The sequence below is a fragment of the Cydia amplana genome, chromosome Z (assembly GCF_948474715.1).
Source record: "Cydia amplana chromosome Z, ilCydAmpl1.1, whole genome shotgun sequence".
Lineage (NCBI taxonomy): Eukaryota > Metazoa > Arthropoda > Insecta > Lepidoptera > Tortricidae > Cydia > Cydia amplana.
Genome location: NC_086096.1, coordinates 13,484,323 through 13,501,126, shown reverse-complemented (window position 1 = coordinate 13,501,126; position 16,804 = coordinate 13,484,323). Strand labels below are relative to the sequence as shown.

The 16,804-nt window shown below is 34.9% G+C and overlaps 1 protein-coding gene across 1 annotated transcript in view; it reads left to right on the top strand.

Annotated features, from left to right (window-relative positions):
- Nucleotides 1-536: 536 nt before the first annotated feature.
- The window catches only part of LOC134661196 (period circadian protein), a 46,246-nt gene continuing 29,978 nt past the window's right edge, over nt 537-16,804 (top strand). The window contains exons 1-2 of the mRNA XM_063517165.1: nt 537-612; nt 5,795-5,902. Of these exons, the coding sequence (XP_063373235.1) occupies nt 5,814-5,902 (89 nt within the window). The 5' untranslated portion in view covers nt 537-612; nt 5,795-5,813. The remainder of the gene's footprint in view (nt 613-5,794; nt 5,903-16,804) is intronic.

Here is a 16,804-nt window from a genome sequence, read left to right as displayed (position 1 = left end):
TCTCCAGGATACGTTTTTATTCGCAGTGCACGCGCCACATTTATTTCGCTATGTAAGTTCCAGGGCACAATAGATAGCAGGTTTATTAGAAACACTTGAATCTCACAAGAAGTAGAATCCATTGAGAGATTGTCCAAAAAAATGTGCATATTAGAAAACGTATGTTAATGTATAATTATTCCTCATAAATAGTAACATTTATCCCTCATAAACATACCTACATTTTCTAATTCTAGCTGATTTTGAACAAGACTAGCGCAAAAAGAAATTTGGCAATCATGTTTTTAATTGCAAGCGTGTTACGTTTTATCGACAATTCCACATCTTTATAAAGTATGGTACATCACTACTAAAGTTAAAGTATATAACTAATATAGAAATACCAATAGCTACAAACACGTTGGGTTGGCGCGATGACGGTTCGCGACATTCGCGTTTGGATTTTGTTATTCGTAATTCGAAATTGAGACTAAAATGTGTTAGTTGCGTGTTTTTATTGACTTTTCATCAAGAAGATTATGGAGTGAATTAGTGATTAAACTAAAGCAGGACAAAAGTTTTAACTAGTTAACTTCCAATCAAGTTGTGGATTGTTAAAATATATGATTTAAGGTGGGTACTTTTTGCACAATTTCTGTTTTTATTTCAATAATATGGTGTGATAAAACTGTAATGTTAATAAATAGAACATACCTAATATGAACTTTATATAAATTTACACCTACCACGACTACAGGTACACTAAATCATATATATAACTATAACTTGGAACTAACAATAAGTAGAGTTTGTTTTGTTTGGTGTATTCTTATGTAAATAAATTCTAGTTGGCCTACTTACTTACGTACGTGAAACAATACTTAAAAAATAGGTATATTAATTTAGTGGAATATTGTAGTGTCCAAAGCACTTACTGAGATTTTTTGACTGACTTGATATAATTTGACAACAGTAAAATCCAGCACTTAATACACATTCGATTTTTTCCCTCCCGTTGTAGTTAGTTTTTTAGCCTTAGAAAGAAGGTAAAGCGATTTTGAAGTGTCTTTATATTGAAACACACTTTACTGATTTTTAAAAAGTGGTTTGATGTTAAGATTGTTTCATAGATTTTATTTAAAAAAAAATAGGTATATTTAGTTATAAATATATCAAGTTTTAGATATGAATGCACCAACTTTAGGAAAATAAACTGTATAATTATTACAATTTGTGCCTAATTATAAATTATAGGAAATGTCATAAATATTTTTACTTACCTATTTATTTTAGAATTTTTTTCATAATATATTAGTACTAACAAGATATATACAGTGGTATTACTAAAAGAAATTAAAAACTAGCTTAAATCTAAAATAGGCCCTTGAGGCATTGTTGTACTAAGTATGCTGGCGACATTTTACTTATTTTATTCTGACTAGTTAATAAAGTTACTGAAACATTTTAAGATTATTTACTGGATAGTTTTATAAGATTCGCCTAACATTTGAGAAAGCTTACCAAAGTACCTACACTATGAAATATAATCACTCGGAAAAAAAATTGCATGCAACATGCGAGCTAGACTTTCAGCTGCTTCTTAAACTGAATCTTTTTTTTTCTTTTTCTATTGGAACGGTCAGTCGGGGAACTGTGTACAAAACACAGGTAAAATAAAAGAAAGAAGTAGGTTAGATCAGCATTTCCCAAACTGGGTTGTGACCCATTGGTGGGTCGCAAACAAAATTTGAGTTTGCCCTGAAATATGCCAACCGATTGGGTTAACAGCTGGTACTAACAGTATTTCATGGTCCCTATTTAAAACAGCCAAGAGGTTTTTGGAATTTGGACATTTGTTAGGTGGGTCAGAGCCAGGTCTGAGCCCAGTCAACTTTGGGAACCACTTGGTTAGATGAATTTTCACTGTAGGTGCTGTTTACTACTTGACTGTGACATGTGCCAAATGTATGAGTGCCTATACCGTTACCCGCTAGCCTGCTACATGTATTTTACTATAGAGCTGGTGCCCCATTATGGCAATTGTCCACACTGACCCTAATATTTTACTGTATACCCAAATTTTCTAATAAATTCCGTCTGAGAGCCTTATGTCCCTGATGAGGGATAACAGGATACCATCATCATCATCATCACCAAGTAGTCTTCAGTTAACGAAATGGTTACTCACGAAATAAAAGTACACATATCTAAATGGATTGTATTGCATCATATAATGAATTTAAGTTCGTTTTTTTTAGCATTAGAAAGAACTTGAAAGAAGGTAAGCGATTTTGTCATGTCTTTTAATTGAAAAACACTTTTTGTAACTATTACTTATGAAAGCAGAAGACTATAAAAGATCGTATTAGATTCATAATTGTTACATATTTACCGTAACTTATTTTAAAAATGTGTTTATCAATTAAAAGACACATAAAGATTGTTTACCTTATTTCTAATGCTAAAAAAAACGAACTATAGTTAGTGTGGTGAAATAGTTATTTATTAGGGGGCAAAGTTGTTGTTTAACCTCTCCTGCTAATATTGATACTCAAGCAAGTGAAAGATTCCAAAATTGAACCACAAGCGTAGTGATAAATGAACTATCCTATGTCCTTCCCCGGGATTCAAACTATCTCTATGCTAAATTTTAACTAAATTAATTCATCAGTTTAAACGTGAAGACGTAACAGACAGACACACATTTTCGCATTTATAATATTAGTATGGATTAGTATTAGTTTAATTAGTATACAAGGGAAAAATTCATGGAGGACCCTGGAGGGAAACTGCTAGCAACCCGCGCCAGGCCGCTCGTAGCGCGTAGCAATCGCTGGCACTGTATGTGTTAAAACCTTAATTTAGCTCATTTTACTGAAAGGAAACACAAAGCAAACAAACAAAACTGCATTCTAAGATTATTCTATTTTACTTCAATTTCGCTTGTCTATTTAAAAATAACTCGTTTAAAGGTAAGTATTAGAATATCTGGGAGACCGAGCTTTCCTCTGAAAACATATAAAATCTCAAAAATTAGCGTTTTCCCAGAGATAAGACCTAGCTAGATCGATTTTTCACCCCTAAAAACCTCCATATACCAAATTTCAGAGAAATCGTTAAGAGCCGTTTCCAAGATCCCCGAAATATATATATATATATATATTTTTATAAGCCTATATGAGTGTCCCACTGCTGGGCAAAGGCCTCTCCCCTTGATTTCCACCCGGTTTGGTGTTTCCTCCGGCCAGTTGTTCAGGAAGTTGTCCAGGTCGTCCCGCCATCTCCGTTTGGGTCTGCCCCGTCCACGTCCCTCTACCGGCATCCACTTGGTGGCTAAGCTAGCCCACCTCTCCGGATGCATGCGGTAGACGTGACCTGCCCAGTCCCATTTGAGCCTAGCGGGGTGCGGGGTATATATATAAATAAATAAATATACAAGTATTGCTCATTTAAAGGTATTAGATAGATAGATAGATTCTTGAGTACTAAATATTCGATTTTATGGATATTTTGTACGACAGAGTGTAAGACCCAATGTTCCTTAGGTCGGTTCGATTCCCAGGCGAGACAAGCGAATGTAAAAATATCTCTAAATGTAGTTTCTTTAAAAAAATTAATGAATGTTTCCTTTAAGTATAATAAGCTAACTTAAGGTTTTAAGTCACTTTCCCTCCATGGCCCATTAATTTCTTCCACACTGTATATTAGTATATGGATTAGAATGACTAATTAGGAGAAATCACCATTTGATAATAGTACATTACTGCAGAGGCCGTGAAGTAAGGGATTGCAGGACGAAATTGCGGTAGATGGCCGAGTCGTAGACAAGGCCGGATATAGCGAGTCTTGCAATCCCTGTTCCGGCCAAGGATTGTATAGTGCTTTTCTCAAACAATGTATGAAAATTAAAATGTAAATCGCCGCCTTTTTATTTTTAAACTTGACATTTGAAAAAGCTATTTAGCACCATGTTTAACCGCTTATAAAAATATAGTATCATAGATTTTTTTTTATGTCGCAAGTATGCCCCAACCAAGCCCCAACAAATCTGTAATATATGCACCTACTAGACACATCAGTCATTGGACAAAGAGCAACCGGCCGCCCGTATTTCTAGCGAGGACCGATTGACTCACCAAATGATACAACCTTGATACAACATAAAAAAAAATGTCGCAAGTATGCTTACAGGCTTACAGAGAGAGAGTGCAGGTCGTTGGCTGTATGTAATATTTCCTTTGTCAGTCTAATCTTAGTGAGCAAATTTAAAAAGTTAGAGCAGCGGACAATAATGTACGTTTCATACTAGAGTCGGACCAATAAAAGTCTGCAGCGGATTTGATAGCCCACGCAGTGCAAGTGTTATGTATACGTCATAATTTCATAAAAGTTTGACGTTTAAAATAACACTTGCACTGCGTGGGCTATCAAATCCGCTGCAGACTTTTCTTGGTCTGAATCTAGAATACGTACACGATACATAGTATCTTCTTAGGAGTTTGTGGGGGTAGGTAAAAGTTTTACTTAGGTAGTAGAGGTACAAACAGCAACACTCCTAACTGTACATCGGTGGACCTTATTACAAAAGGCATAAGGTTCACCGATGTACAGTTAACAGTGTGAGCTGTGTGAGTGATAAGGCGATAGTACATCAATTGTACTTATTCAGGTATAATAAAAGATGCTACTATGGCTACTATACTGACTCTGATTAGGTTCTGGTAAAATAATACGACTAAATATGGATGGAGGTGGCCTCTATGACGGCACCGCTATACTAGGTAAACATTTAATCATTTAATACTTACCTATACACATTATACAGCATAACTTGAGCATAACTCCATTGTTTGTAGAGCCGGACCAATAAAAGTCTGCAGCGGATTTGATAGCCCACGCAGTGCAAGTGTTATGTATACGTCATAATTTCATAGAAGTTTGACGTTTAAAATAACACTTGCACTGCGTGGGCTATCAAATCCGCTGCAGACTTTTCTTGGTCTGACTCTAGGTCAAGAAGTAATGTAAGGACTAAGGAGCCATAAATGAGCAACTTCATGTATTTATTTCGTGACATTTCGGAGTATGTTTGAGACAAACACTTTAGCATCCATTCTTTTAACCATTTAAGGCTACAAGCATACAATCAACCATTTAAGGCTTATAATCGGTGTTACGTGTTCTCGAGAATCCTTGCCACGGCGCGCCGCCGTATACAAAGGTCGCAGGTCGCGTGCGATGTGTCAGGACAACGTGACCAACTGGACCGAGAGAGTATTGAATGCCGGCCCTACGTCATAAAGACATGTGTTTTTGGAGCTCTGCTTTATTTTAACACGGTTACTTAGCTATACAGGGTGGATTTTTTAAATGCAAGATCTGATACAATCTGACTGATACAAGATCCAGTGCTGCAACCCGAAAATGGTCTTAGGATACCTTCCCTAACTTTTTAATTAACGACCTTTTAATTAACATTTATAGGTATATTTTGGAATTTTGATTTTCGGCAATTTTGATTTTAAAAATGTTGATGTATTATGGACACGACACCATTCCATTTCTATCCAGGATGAAACATTTCTTAGAGACCAACCTAGATTAGGGCGCTAGAAAATACTTGTAATATGTATTACCCATACTTATATGTAGTTATTGGGAAAAATAGATGCATTCCGCTGGTAAATACTCGCCAGATCTGTACCAGTAACCGCTGTTTTGGCGGTTAGGTACTACCTACTCGGCAACCCCATTAATTCTAAATTGCCATTGTTCTCTCCGGACGTATTTAATGTTTGTATTATTTTGTCGGCAGATACACAACCGAACTTATTATGGACAACCTCGATGACTCCGAGAACAATGCCAAGGTTTCGGATTCAGCTTATTCTAACAGCTGCAGCAACAGTCAGTCTAGGCGAAGGTAAAGTATTTTTTGAAGTGAAAACTTCTTTAGCGGCGCTGGGCCCCTATTCGACATGTGCAACTGTCAAATTTCGCGTCATTTGAAATTCAACTGTTGAAGTTCATTTGAAGTTCATCAAGTGCTGAAGTTCATTTGGTACAAACAATAATTTAACAAAAAACAACTTTGTTTTATTATTACTTTAAGGTTTATAATGGTTTGGTTTGGTTGTCACCTAACTGTGGATTGCTAATGTCAAATTTTGACAAGTAATGATTCCAAATGTAGACTTTTTTCTCTATGACCTTCGGCTCCATCTTGGAGTTTTTGACGTGCGAAAGGGTAATTTATAGCAAAGAGTAAAACTTTTTTTTTTCAGTACGTAAGTTTACATGAATTAATGACATCTTGTGAGCGATAGACTAACGAATGCGCTGTAGGCGATGCGGCGGCGAGTAGTGGAACTTACGTGACAATTTCCATCAATCAAAAAGGGACTACATTGCTGATGGTCGATAAAGGCTATTAATAATTGAATTTTAACAGCAAGAATGCCTTATTGACAAGCGATCTTTTTGTTGAACCCACACCTACACGTCAAATAATGCTTGCTCCACACATTCTCCTATAAACGCTCAAAATTGTAAAAAAATGAAACAATTTACTCATCACCTCTCTCAACTCAAGCTGCCTATTTCTAAACCACGTTTATAAACCACAAGTTGTACCTTAACACATTTCGTAAACCACATATTCAGAAAAGTCCGTATTTTATTACTAAGTGGAACATGAATAGCTTGTATTACTTTTTTGGCATAAAAATAATCTAAATTAGTCAAAATATTTTGACTAAATATTGCGCTACTGCTACCTACTATATAGGTACCTACTACCTTAGTAACTTGGTAACTTTGTCAGTCACCAACTATTTTGATGCTACCTACAAAGAGCATCAAAATAGTTGGTGACTGACAGGTCAGGCTCCGGTCTTGGTAAGTAATATAGTCAAATACAGTAGGTCATAAGACCTAACATTACTACCAAGACCTAAAAGTACCTATTGTTTAATATGTATCTACTCAGAGATGATTTTTAATTAAAGGAGATTAAATACATATATGTTATTCAACTACAAATAAAAAAAATTTGATCTATTTCAGTTTACACATTTTTTTTCGTTTAATTTTAATAAAACATTAAAGTTTTTAAGCATTCAACTTTATTTAATTTTCTTCACTTTATTATTTTCTGATATTTAGGTAGGTATGGTGTTTCAGGTTGGTAACAGGAAATAAGAAAACCACACCTCTCCAAAAACTCTGCTGGTGATTCACATCTGTAAGTTTAAATATGAAACATGATAAAAACACTTAAATTAAAAACTTAATGTCTGGGAGACCGAGTTTTGCTCTGGAAACATATAATAACCCAAAAATTCGCGTTTTCCCAGAGATAAAACCTAGCTAGATCGATTTTGCGCCCCCGTAAACCTCCATATAGCAAATTTCATCTAAATCCGTTTAGAGCCGTTCCCGAGATCCCCGAAATATATTATACATATAAATAAATAAATAGATATACAAGAATTGCTCGTTTAAAGGTATTAAAAACTTATAAATAAATTATTAGCCCTAAATCCTGGTAGTGAGTGTAGTGACCTACCAAGTGCGGTAGGGTGCCCTTCTGCAGGCTGGCCGCTTGCCCCGCTGGATAAGAATGCTGATCCGCATCATCAAAAGCATACAGATATAAAGCGCTTTGACAGCTCCTCATAGAGGCAACGCGCGCTAGGCCGCACGCCATAAATCTAAGCTAAAGTCTTAAATTCGAGATCATGAACATGAAATATTGTTCGCTATAATATTAAAATCATAGGTATTAGACCTATGATTTTACTATTATAGCGAAAAGTTAGCAGGAGACGGCCGTGCCGTGGTCGTGATAGGTACAGCATGCGTGGACCAGACAAGCAAACCCTGAATTATGTCCCTACCTATTTTACTATACCTTTGTTCACCATTATGTTCACCTATGTATATTTACTCTTCTTTCCAAGATAATCATCTTTTTCAAAATGTAACCCGTATAATCGGGCTGTATAATTGCCTCAATTTTTTTTACACAAAGTTGTATGTAATCTTAATTCGATAATTAATGATGTTTTACATATTTATCATATACTATTTTGCAAATTTTTCTTGGATATTACGTTGTTTATTTCGATTGACGTGTTTATTATTTTCGTTACTATGACAGCGTTTTTTTTTCTTTTTTGGCATTTACTACAGTAGCCAGTGTCATGTCGATATAAAAACACTTTAAAAATGGAAAGGTTGAGTCCTCAATACAGTGACATTATAACTCAAACAAGAACCATCCAAAGGGGGGTGGGGGAAATTTCGTTATCTGCCTCTCTATCACTCTTGCATATACGAGCGAAATTTAATGGTGGCAGATAACGAAATTGGTTTCGCGGCAGGCCCTCTTTAAACAAACCGCCTTGATTCATCAATGTTATATTTATTAGGAACAAACGTTGACTGCCGACTGTCCTATATATTATACTACTCTTTGCTGCCCACTTCTAGCGCTGACGGTACACCGCGAAAATCAGTAAAATGCTGCAAATGGTGTTAAAGGTCTGAAAATCGGTACGATTGATCTTTAGGACATTTGAAACAATTTGACCCGAAGCGCCAACAAATAAAAAAAAACGAGAGGAGTTATGACGTCATGTTTTTTTGTATGAAATAAAAAAAAAATGTTTAGAAACCTATCGTGTATGGTATTAAACGAAAGGGCTTTCTGAGCCAATGCTAAAAATATATCACATAGTTACATTTCAGTCATTTTGTTTAAATTATAATAAAAATAGTTTTCAAAACATACCAAGTTTGGGCTTCTCCAGATACAATACCATAATTTTTTTTTTGTAAAATATACCTCAAATTATCCCTAATATCCTCATATCTAACCCTAATAAAGCAATTTTGAAATTATTTACATTTAGGTTTTTTTTTTAATTTTTCAATTTTACAAAGTGTAATAATAGCCCTGCCGAATTACTCAATACGAGTAATAATGTCATTCGGGTAAAATAAGAGTATTGAAACTTGCTTTTTCTACTCCCGTACTTTTATTTGTCATTTAAAGGGTCGTGCACACACCTTTAAACCCCTAACTTATAGTTATCAACACAAGTCTTTAGTCTATTCCCCAAAAAAATATTTGTGCATACACGCAGTATCTTTTTGGCACTTCTACGATACTTCGTGTAATCACCATTTAAAAAATATTGTATGGAATACATTGTTTCCAACCTAATTTTAATTGTCATTTCTGACAGATGAGTAAACCATAGACATGTTTTGGTTAATGGTACGATTATTTTCATATTTATAGGGCTGTATCTCCTAAACCGTGCGTCGTAGCACAAAAATAATCAAATTTTCGTTCCCCTTTGAAACTCCTAAGTAATATTTAGAAAACACGAAAAACAAAAAAAAATAAAGAATTTTTTTTTTATAGGGTTGTATCTCCTAAACCGTGCGTCGTAGCGCAAAAATATTAAAATTTTCATTCCTCTGTAAGAAACCCTAATTAATATTTAAAAAAAAAACACAAAAAAGAGATTAAAAAAAAAAACAAAAAAACTTTATAATGCTGTATCTCCTAAACCGTGCGTCGTAGCGCAAAAATAATCAAATTTTCGTTCCCCTTTAAGAAATCCCTAAGTAAGATTTAAAAAACACAAAAAAAGAAAAAAAAAAGAAAAAAGAGGAAGAAAAATATTTATAGGGCTGTATCTCCTAAACCGTGCGTCGTAGCGCAAAAATAATAAAATTTTCGTTCCCCTTAAGAAACCCACGCACTGAACAACCTATCACATTAGGACATGAAACAATCATCATCATCCATTTTTATTATTATTTCATTGCATTTCAAAGTAAGTGCTTGGTCGTAGAAAAAGTATTGTATGCAACGTTGTTTAACCGAGTCAAAAAATACTAGTGGCGTCTTTATTAACAATTTTCGGTTGTTGTTTGTTGTTATTGTTACTCACGCCACTCGCCTTTTTTGACCTCTCTTAAACAACAGTTGCATAAAATACTATTACATGTTCCTTTGGTAATATCTAAGCTTTAAGTAAGAAAAAGTTCTGATGAGTGGGGGGTGGAGAACTCGGGAAAGGGGGGACGTTAAAGGTGAGTTTTTTCGGTTAATTCTTTCTTAATTATTACATAGACAATTTTTACTACGACTTATAGATTCCGAGATATAAGCGACTTTCTGAAAAAAACCGTTATATATTAATTTTATGCTTTATTTTTAAATATTTAATTGAGAGATTCATAGATCACACTATGTAAAATTGAAAAATAAAAAAAACCTAAATGTATATAATTTCAAAATTGCTTTATTAGGGTTAGATATGAGGATATTAGGTAAAAGATTAGAGGTATATTTTACAAAAAAAATTTTACCGTATTGTATCTGGAGAATCCCAAACTTAATTGGTATGTTTTGAAAATTATTTATATTATAATTAAAAAAAAATTACTGAAATGTAATGATGTGATATATGTTTGGAATCGGCTCAGAAAGCCCTTTCGTTTAATACCAAACACGATAGGTTTTTAAACAATATTTTTTTATTCCTTACAAAAAAAGATGACGTCATCGTCGTTTTTTTTTTATTTGTTGGTGCTTCGGGTCAAATTGTTTCAAATGTTCTAAAGATCAATCGTACCGATTTTCATACCTTTAACATCATTTGCAGCATTTTACCGAATTTCTCGGTGTACCGCCAGCGCTATATAGGTATACTTGGTCAACCAGATCTTGACAGTAGAAAAAGTCGGCAATTTTGAAAAATGTAGGCGCGAAGGGATATCGTCCCATGGAAGATTTGAATTTCGTGCCTTTTTTTACTGACAAGATTTGGTTGACCAGCTATATACATATTATACTACACTTTGCCTACGCCTTTGCTTTAAACTTTTTTTAACAAGTTTTCACAGACAATTAATAATTTGACATAGACACATCAAGGCGGTTTGTTTACAAAGGGGCCTATCGGGAAGTGCGAAAATCGAAACTCAGCTATTTGCCTCTTTATCTCTCGAATATGCAAGAGTGATAGAGAGGTTAGATAACAATATTTCTAATTTCTGACTGTATTTTTCTTTAAATATTTTCAAATATAATTAAGTTGCGTTGTTTTATCACAAAGTTAAAAAGACTTAAAAGACCACTGTCTGTATCATCACCATCAGATCAACTCGATGGTAACCATAAAAATATTGTATTGTCACCCATATTACATATTATGTACTTATGTAAATTTTCAGCTTCATTGAACACCCGAGAAGTGGGTCAAATCTAGACACGCGGTAGCGTGTCCAGCCAAGTTCAAAGAAAAAGGAACTGGCGACGCAGCAACCGTGTGTAATATTACACGAACCATTTCGAGCTACTTTTGACCCCTTCACAACTTGAAACCTACTTAACCTACACACATGAAATTTGGCACATGTATTCAAGTCCCTTAGCTTGTTCAAAATACACTATTTCATAAACATAGCTCAAACAGTTATTGATAAATTAACGTTTAAAAACCGGCATTTTTGTGACTGCCTGACATATAGATCAAAAACCTAACCCACTTCCAGGTGACCTAGAAACTTGAAATTTGGCATCAAGGTAGACTATTAGGTGTATATAGAAGGAAAAATGTGAAAATTGGAAATGATTGATATTTTGATGGAAAAAAAATTATTAATACTTATAGACCAAAAACCTAACCCACTTCTAGATTACTTAGAAACTTGATATTTGGCAAGGTAGACTATTAGGTGCATATAGAAGGAAAAATGTGAAAACTGGAAATTATTGATATTTCGATGGAAAAAAAATAATTAATACTTATAGACCAAAAACCTAACCCACTTCTAGATGACTTAGAAACTTGATATTTGGCATCAAGGTAGAATATTAGGTGCATATAGAGGGAAAAATCTGAAAACTGGAAATTATTGATATATCGATGGAAAAAAAACATACTTATAAACCAAAAACCTAACCCACTTCTAGATTACTTAGAAACTTGATATTTGGAATGAAAGTAGACTATAAGGCGTATACACTTTTTGACAATTAACCGCGCGTTAGCGAGGGTCTCCTTTTCAGCTTAGGCAAACTGCTTTCATGATGAATACTATAGTAATTTCTGTACAAAAAGTAATGATATCTCAACAAAAACATAAATGTGAAATGAGAGCCAAGTTCAATATTGAGAATATGTGTCGTTGTTGACTCGCCGACAAAAGAATTGAGATCTATATGGGTGCCAAGTTCTGTGCTGTGTAGAAAATCCTGAAATTATAAAGGATTTGTCTTGGCTAGTTTTTACGTATAGGCATATAGGTAATATATATTTTTCTGTTAGTTTTTCAAAAATTTGGTTTGTTGTTAAAAACTAGCCAAGACAAATCCTTTATAATTTCAGGATTTTCTACACAGCACAGAACTTGGCACCCATATAGATCTCAATTCTTTTGTCGGCGAGTCAACAACGACACGTATTCTCAATATTGAACTTGGCTCTCATTTCACATTTATGTTTTTGTTGGGATTTAATTTGCATGATTTGATTGGAACCACATTGGAACAGACAGACAACCAACGGGACAGATAAAACTAAGTAAAAGCTTGAAAAAATGTGGCTTTTTCAATTTCTATTGCAACTTCAGATGAAAACGGGGTCTCTATTGTTTCCCAAATAGTTTTAAGCCATAATGTATTGTTTGCTCGAATTTTCGTTAGTCATAATTCATTTAGTTCAGAAACGCGTCACTTTTCAGGATTGCCATAAAACAAATCTAACCTAACCTAACCTATCTATAGGATAACCTAACTAAAATCTTGAAATGTTAACGGTTTCAGTTTTATGAGTAATGATAATATGACAAACAATACATTATGACTTAAAACTTTATGGGAAACAACGGGACCCCATGAAAACGTCCTTATTGAAGCATAAGGACCCTTAATTTATGGAAAGCCACATATAACAACCAATTCGAGGCTACTAGGTGGCAAAATACGACTAGGTAGGTCAAATACACGAGAGTATTAAAATAAGGATTTATATTTGGCCAAATATTCTTGTGACAAAGTTATTCTTCCTCGCGTTATCTCGATTTTGCCACGGATCATGAGAACCTATTGTTCTCTTGACAATTAATCCCAAGGATTGACGTAGGCACTAGTTTTTCCGAAAGCAACTGCCATCTGACCTTCCAACCCAGAGGGTAAACTAGGCCTTATTGGGATCTGTTAGGCTGTTAAAGTTTAAAGTTACCTACTCGTAAGTCTCGTAACACAACATATAAGTTTCACATAACAAAATTACTTACATATATATATATTATGTACCTAAACATATTACTTTTCTAAAAAAAGGACTGAAATCTAGTGCTGCGAAGAAACGGTATTTTTGTTCGGCTTTTTTGTTGCTATTTTGGCATATGGATACATGGTAGAAGAAGTAAGTATGGAATCCTCCTCCGTTTTGCGTGGTCCGACGCACCTGGCCGGGTTTTCGCGATTTTCCGTCAATGTCTGTCAATACCTTATTTCTTACGAACACCTAAAATAATAAGTTTAAAATTAATCTCAATGTCTCCAGTTTGCTGTTCATTCAACCTGACAAAATCCAAATTTCTAAGGCAATATACGACCGCTGTCTTATATAAGCCATTAAAATTCATCATGAATAACCCCACGTTGCGTTGTTATAAATTTAATTAAATAAATAATTATTTTATTTAATTTATAACAACTAATTAGGCATAGCGTCCAATTTAGAATATGACACAGGCACTAGTTCTTACGAATTTTACCTTAATTTATTAATCAAAGGACCTGAGGTAAAAGTGAGAAGAGGTTAATAAGCAGATGCACCAGCTAGTCGCCGACGCTCCGCTTCCCCCGGGATTAGCCCTTAAGCCTGCACCTAATAGACTGGCTCATAGGGGGCTATGAGCTTGCTGTTGCGTCAATTTTCATTTTTAGAAAAAAAAACTAGTCTACTAACTACTAACAACACAATAAATGCTTATTTTGCCGCATTCTTCACTATCTCTCCCTATTTCACTGCCATCTAACCCAGAGGACAAAAATATAGCTTATTGTGGCTACTGGCTACTCCGTCTTCCTCATGACTCATGATATTTTACTTCACCATAAAGTAATTGGTGTAATATCAAATGATATTTTTCACACAAGTTACAAGAAGTTCATTGCTAAGAGCCGGGGTTAGGACCCACGACGATTGGTTTAAAATTTAAACTTTATATATAATTTGTTACCTAGTAATTATACTAAATCTGTTTTCTTTTTGACATTTAGTGGTATATGTATTGCTGTATGTTTATTGTCAAGTTTTTTTTAATTCTGGACAATTGTCATATATTCGTTTTCATGATAGATCTACACCAACGCAACTGCATGTCATGTTCTTGCGGTTTATTTTTATAACGCCAAGATCGAAATTTGACTGTTAACTCCATCTTGCGTCGAGTAGAGGAATCAAAAAACTATAGAAAATAGAAATGCAGTTTACTCTATGCCATAGAATCCCCTTTTAAATGTCATAAATCCAAACATGGCGGCCATACCAATAGACAAACAAGTCTAGCGATGAAATGATTTGTTTACATGAGATTCACTGACAGATAATGATCTTTACCTATTCGACAACCCATGATTGTTCAGATTCAAATGAACTTCAACATGCGACGTCAAAAGTGGCATGTCGAATAAGGCCCCTGGGCACTTTTTGAGGTGGGGAAAAAATTATAAACTCGAGACAGCGTAAGGCTATCACGTGACCGTAAGGGGCGTAAGGTGCGTAAGGTGGCCATTCATAATTTAGATGGCATTTAAATCAATAAAGAAAACTCAATGTTATTTGACATTTATGTTGCGGACTCCTTTTCAAGACTAAAAATTTGACGTTGTCTGTAAATGACGGACGGACGATGTATGTAAATAAACATGTCAATGAAAAAGTGTGATCTTATTTGAGAATGATAATAATATATAAAAATAAATAGAATACCTCCGCTAAACGTATGTATCGTGTTACCGGGCGTCGGTAACATAGTGAGGTGAGTTTTCACTTCTATCGGCACTCCCGGAGTGCAACCGTTGTTGCTTGTTTACGATGTTTGACTTCGTTGGTTGTCGTGAATCGTCAGTTACAGACAGATCATGCGTCTTATGTGGTTAGTACATTTAATTGTGCAATTTAAATATATCAAACAGATCTACATACTTCAAAGAAAGGATTTTATGCAAAATTGGGTGGAAAGGATTTGACCCTTATCTGTGCTGACTGATGAAAAATACAATCGAAAATGATGTGCGGCATATGTCTGTTTTGCTTAAGGTTATTGACGTTTACGCTTATTATTGTGTTATTACTTATTTTTCAACTACTATGGATGGACTGAATATTAAAGTAAAACTTGAAGTGGTTTGCGGTGCGCATCGGCGCAGGGAGAGCGGCTCTAAATACGATCCGTCTGTTACGTCACAAGACGCCCCGTCATCGGTATCTGCTGGTGGCATTCAATAGAACCAAGTCCCAGCTCGCATGGCTTTGCACGTTTTGCTTACGCGAATGATACATCACGTGGTTAATCCTTTACAATATATAGTAAGCCTTATACATTTTTATCAAATAGTTCCTTACATAATGGACGGACAACGCACTGTGCGTTACTTGTAACATGACTAAACATTGTTATTTGTAACATGTTCTTCAAAAGTTGCTCCATACGAAAGGATTTTATGAAATTCAACACGTTAGGGTGTAGTTATGAAAGTATATTACTAAAATGTCATTCAATAGAACTTGCTAACAATGTAAACAAACCGCCATACTAAAATTGACACTAAATGTCAATTTACTAGTAACTTTTGTTTACATAGTTAGCAAGTTCTATTGAATGACACTTTACGTGTATTACTTACGCGGAAGAAAGCTACTTAAGTGTCTAAATGTAGAAACCTGTGATTTTGTACAGTTAACATCAAATACCAAATATATCGCAACATATCATATATATTCTTCCTATGGTAAGAAAGGTGTGTTGCAACTTGCAATATACAGGGTGTCCCAAGAAGTAGTGATATACTGAAGCTGGGAGGTAGAGGACCTAGAGGGCTATCTGAATCACCCGCATGTATGTTCCGCAATTTTTCGTATTTTCGGAGTTATGATTTTTTTTAATTTTTCACCTATCGTCGAGTACGATGAGATTTTTATTTATGGTGACGTGAATTATTGCGGTAGATGCTTGATTTTTTTTGTGTGCTACGCTGATAGATAGGCCAATTCAGTGTGGTAACATTTACTATCGTTAGATCTTCGCTTATGTTACCGCTAGATGTTACCACACTGAATTGGCCTATCTATCAGCGTAGCACACAAAAAAAATCAAGCATCTACCGCAATAATTCACGTCACCATAAATAAAAATCTCATCGTACTCGGCGATATGTGAAAAATTAAAAAAAATCATAACTCCGAAAATACGAAAAATCGCGGAACATACATGGGGGTGATTAAGATAGCCCTCTAGGTCCTCTACCTCCCAGCTTCAGTATATCACTACTTCTTGGGACACCCTGTATGTTGACTGTACATTACATCTGCCGTGGTAATTTTATATTTAGTTTCAATGCTGATAGCAAAGCGAAATATTATTTTCTCTAGTTAGTTATACCCATCAGCGTACGTAGACAAGATGCCATTCGTTCACGCTCCGTAGCGTAGCGTAATTATCTCTCTCTATCACTCTTCCATATTAGTGCGACAGAGACAGTTGCGTTTCGTTCGCTACTTTAACG